The following is a 4,997-nucleotide window of genomic DNA, read 5'->3' on the forward strand; positions in this document are numbered from 1 at the left end:
CGCAGAGGAAGTGCCCCTCAGATTTTTGCGATTTAAAGCCCTGAATGGTACAGCAACTGATAACAGTAACACGCCTGTCGCTTACCACCAGGCGCACGACTTGTTCGTCCCGTCATTTAATATTATAAAAAAAAGCTCAGTTGGTAGAGCGGTTGCACTGGGTTGGCATACAGACACAGGTTCGAGTGCTGTCAGATCGAAGGAATATATTTATCTTTGTGTTCGATCTTTGTATTAATAATTAAATTAAGCTTAACTATGTTTCAGTTAGGAACAGCGTTTGGCGTCGGAGTTTTTTAATAGCCATAGCACTGATGACCACACATGCATGCAACGGTAGCTTCACAATTATCGTGTTTGCATCTTCGATCATCATCAACTCTGGAAGCAATTTCAGTCCAGAATTCAGTTTTAGTTTTCCTTTGATTAGTATCCTTGCTGCTTCTATTTCCATGAACTGCATTGATCGCTTTGGTAGAAAGGTAATTGAACTCGTAATAAAATAAAATGCATCTAATTAAGTGATAATATCAGTACAGAGTACTAAAAAACCGACCTCAAAAAACCAACCAATTTTTATTGAAATCGGTTACCGGAAAGTGCGCAAATCCGGATTCATCCCCTAGTTCGCCACTATACGGGACTTGACACAGAAGACAATAAAAATCGGTTCTCACTACTCAAAGTAAAAAGAGAGAAAAACGCCTTGAATTGGAGAATAGCAAAATCAACTATTAAAATAATTGCTTTTATAATAAAATTTAGGCGCTATTTATAAAAATGAATCTTCATGCGTGAACCAGCCGCTCTTAGAGGTGGATGATTTTCTATGTAATTATATGGGACCTCTATGTAGGTACCCTCTTTCCAACAAAAAAAGAATCATGAAAACCGAATCCTCCTTTTTTGAAGTCGTTTAAAAAATGAAAACTATTTTAGACATAATCCTGTAAAAAATATGTCTTATGAATAAAAGATTGAATATATAATAAAATAATAACGCACACACACGTAGCCTCGAACTAGGAAAACTGTGCCATGTTCACACACACAGACAACCACAAATTACACCTTAACTCACGATTGAAAATGATTTTAAATAGGAAACCACCGTGAGTCTCAGACATTAGAGCCTATGCACACGGCGTATTTTATACGCGTCGCAGATGCGCTGTATCGCGCAGTTTGATAAGAGATTTTAATTTTAGTTTTGTTTCTTAATTTCACAATATAATTTCTGAAATGAAGCAACTATGTGAAATTCTAAGTGTAAACTCCAGTGGACTATATAAGATTCTTGCTTGCAACGCGATGTTTGCGCGCGTTTGAATCGATTCACTGCAGCGCGTCAGCGGTGAGCATACGCGCAGATGACGCGCGTTTACGTATGGCGCCGTAAACGCGCGTTCGTGAAACGCGAGTCGTCATTGCGTATAAAATACGCCGTGTGCGTACGAGACGACGCGAGACGATTTTTAAAACTTGTATGGCAAAATATCAATTCTCTCCTAGCGCAACTTCGGTGGAAATGGTCGGCATTGACGAGGATGGGCGAGACGAGATTTGAAATATTTGTTAATGTAACATTGAACCGTATTGCTGCCACATAGACTCTTTATTAACTCTGCAACGGAAACATGGTTACGATGTCGCGTACAATACCGTGCGTGCTCGCGAATACTCGCGCGTGCTCGCGCGTGCTCGCGTGTGCTCGCGATGGCTATTAATGTCAATCGCGAGATTGTGGGATACAGTCGCGTGCATTGAAATGTAAACATTCGCACATTTTCGAAATTATGAAAATATTAGATATTTCAAAAATGTACCTTGTGCTGTTTTCAAAAATATGTAATCAGGACACCATTTTAAAAAAGATATCCTTTTATTTCAGAGAAAAATAAAGAAACTAAAGTCAATGAAAAATATATATTTTATAGTCCTGGTGTCATACGCTGTACCTATCCCTATCATTTTCGTAAATATTTATACAATGCATATTATATATTTATAATTGCATTAAAATGTACACGATTAGGATTGTGATTTTATCATAATTATGTAACCACTTTTAAAACCTTGCAGCGTTTTCAAAAATATATATAATACACAATATAGTTGCAATATAATGTAAACATACCAGCGCCTGTTATAAACTTTTTTGTGTGTATTTTGCTGGTTCGTAATATTTGCCCTGGGGTAAAAGATTATAAAAAATATTATTTTCGAAAAAGTTTATTTATTTTAATAATTTATTTATTTATTTTATCTTAGTACAAACAGTTTATAATACAACATGATTCATTCTTCTTACAGTATCTTCATCTGATTCTTCTTGCTTTAACATATTTAATCAAAAGAATTTGCGGGACATGGTACTTTAGCCGCGTGTTTATCGCTAGACGAATTGAACAGCACGTGTCTTCACTATCCATAACCATAGCGCGAGCTCGCCATGGCAATTTTTGATGGAAATAGGTCGGCGAGATTTCAATTCTCGCATCGCCTTATTTCGTCTCTCCCCGCCGGTGAAAAAACACTTTAACTTACGTATTTAAGTCGATTTTTTGGCTCGACTTGTTTCGAACTAATCTGTGGTTCTTAATCATGAGACTCCGAGGCGGTGACTCGACGAGAACTGCGCGCCAAAGCCCTAAGGCTGCTAACAGATTGACTACACGTTTGCAAGTAATGCGCGAAGTCGTTATCCGAGACCTCGACTGCATAAAGTTGATAACGACTTCGCGCATTAGCTGCATGCAGTCGAAATCGACTTCATGCAGCCGAAATCGACTGCATGCAGTTAATACGTGGAATCGGTATCAACTTCATGCAATCGTGGTCTGTACTGCAAACAAGCAGTCAATCTGTAAGCAGCCTTATAGCACGGCCACTCAGTACGGCTGCGGGCGCAGGCAGCAAACGAGCAACTACTCTCGTTTATTCATTCTTATTATAGTCATACACACACTACACTAACAACTTGACTTTCTAAAGAAGTCTCATCCACACTAACCAGTGACCTAGTAGTGCCAAAGTAAAATTAGTAATTATCTCTATTTCTACTATTCCAGCCAATTTTGTGTACCTGTTTCACCATGATAACAGTTGCAATGACGTGCATCGGAACAGTAGTACTAATCCAGCATCACGGCGGTACTGTTCCATTCTGGATACCACTAACAGCTATGATGATGGCAGTAGCTGGACACGCCGCTGGTCCTTTGGCAGTAGCTTACGTCGTGCTGTCTGAAATGTTTAATTTCCAGGTAAAAAGGAAATAAATATAATTGTTTTATAGAATAAAAATACCGACCTTAGAAGTTTGCAGAATTACACCTATTTGCCAAGTTTTATTGAAAAAAGTGGGTGAAATTCAATAAACCGGATTATCCTCTAATTTGCTACCCTTAGAGGTGGAATTTTTTTTCGATCTGAATGGGACCACTACTAAGGTTACCCCTTTCAAAAACAAACGTCGGAGTAATCGCGTAACATACCTACACACAAAAAAAAATAATCGAATTGAGGACCTCCTCCTTTTTGAAGTCGGCTAAACTGGAAGACAGCGGGCAACATGCGACATCCAGCGATGCGGGTGGCGGCTTGCGCGATGTCTTAATCAAAATGCCTAAGTGCAAACTTAATATAGTACGCTGTTCTCGACGGCAGCGGCGCGGGCGGTGGTACACGACAAACGTCGCGCTCCCTCCAGTCGAGCGGTCAAGCGGTCATAGTGTTGTCTTGTTGCTTACCCATAGCTATTTGTGATCAATCAAATTTAAAGATGTTTTCGGAGAAAATAATTTCAGCAGTTTTAGAAAGACCACCAATATGGAACAGCAAACATATCGACTATAAAAATAGAAGTATTATTAATGATTATAAAAAGAAGAATAGAGACACTATTCGTTCATAATTAGAGTGTGATTTACAAGAACATTGTTAAATATTTCCATGGTCATTATAACTTATCCGGATTTTGGTCTGCGTAATTTCGGTGAAACTCGCCTTTTGCTTTCTTTATTTCTAATACAGGTTCAGGTCTTCTTTTTCCTCTAATAATTCATACCGAATAAAAGAATTAGGTACTATAAAAAGGTCAACTCACAGTATCGACATTGCGCTTACATTCTCGTTATGTCACTTTACCGCTGCAAACTCGACGGTTTCCATGGTCAAGTGGCTTGCACACCAGTTTTCATGGTGTCGCTGTCTCTGTTCGGTTCGATCCAAGGCCGGGTCAGTGTAAAAAATTAACTTTTCCGTATTATCTCGGGTCTAGGTGTTTGTCATATCGTCGTTGTTTCCGATTTCCATAACACAAATGCTTTAGCTACTTACTTTGGGATCAGAGCAACGTATGTGATGTTGTCTAAAAAAACCTATCGCTGTCGAGAAATGGCTACTTTCACCGCGCCACTGCCCGCATCGATATCGCCACGGCCTTACACTTCCTATTCATTAATATCCATTGCTTGATTCTGTACTTAAACAAAATTTATTATTCCTATATCCTTGTTTAGACAAGAGATAAAATAACCAAACAAGTGTTGGTTAATCCATACATGGTCGCAAAAGCAACGTACACACACTGATGCAGTCAGTGTGTGTTCCGTTGTAACTCTTAACAATAACAGTAACCATTTGATTTTATAATAAATAATTGTGACCTATTCATATGCATAATTAATAATAAATTATTCACTTTTATTTCAGGTTCGAGCAAAACTGATGGGCTTCAACGTTAGCTACACATGGTTCATGAATTTTATACAATTGTTTATTTTCGCGCCTATCTCCGACAGTTTAGGTCTCTATACTGCATTTTACATATATGCTGTGTTCAACATCTTGGCTATGTTGTTTTCTTTGGTAATTTTGCCGGAGACTAAAGGGAAATCCATTGAGGAAATTGAAGAGCATTTGAAAAAGAAATACAATTTGAAAAACTAAGCAAACGAAATGGTTTGTTAACGTACGGCCTGCAATTATTTATT

At 38.3% G+C, this 4,997-nt stretch overlaps 1 protein-coding gene across 1 annotated transcript; it reads left to right on the forward strand.

Moving 5' to 3' along the window:
- The first annotated feature begins 123 nt into the window (after positions 1–123).
- LOC113240375 (solute carrier family 2, facilitated glucose transporter member 8-like) lies at positions 124–4,981 on the forward strand. Its single transcript, XM_026477658.1, has 3 exons — positions 124–482; positions 3,072–3,266; positions 4,717–4,981. The coding sequence occupies exons 1-3, from the start codon at positions 315–317 to the stop codon at positions 4,951–4,953; spliced, it is 600 nt and encodes a 199-aa protein (XP_026333443.1). The 5' UTR covers positions 124–314; the 3' UTR covers positions 4,954–4,981.
- The last annotated feature ends 16 nt before the right edge of the window (positions 4,982–4,997 follow it).

The sequence above is a fragment of the Hyposmocoma kahamanoa genome, unplaced genomic scaffold (genome assembly GCF_003589595.1).
Source record: "Hyposmocoma kahamanoa isolate Upper Pololo Valley unplaced genomic scaffold, ASM358959v1 137, whole genome shotgun sequence".
In the NCBI taxonomy this organism is placed as follows: Eukaryota; Metazoa; Arthropoda; class Insecta; order Lepidoptera; family Cosmopterigidae; genus Hyposmocoma; species Hyposmocoma kahamanoa.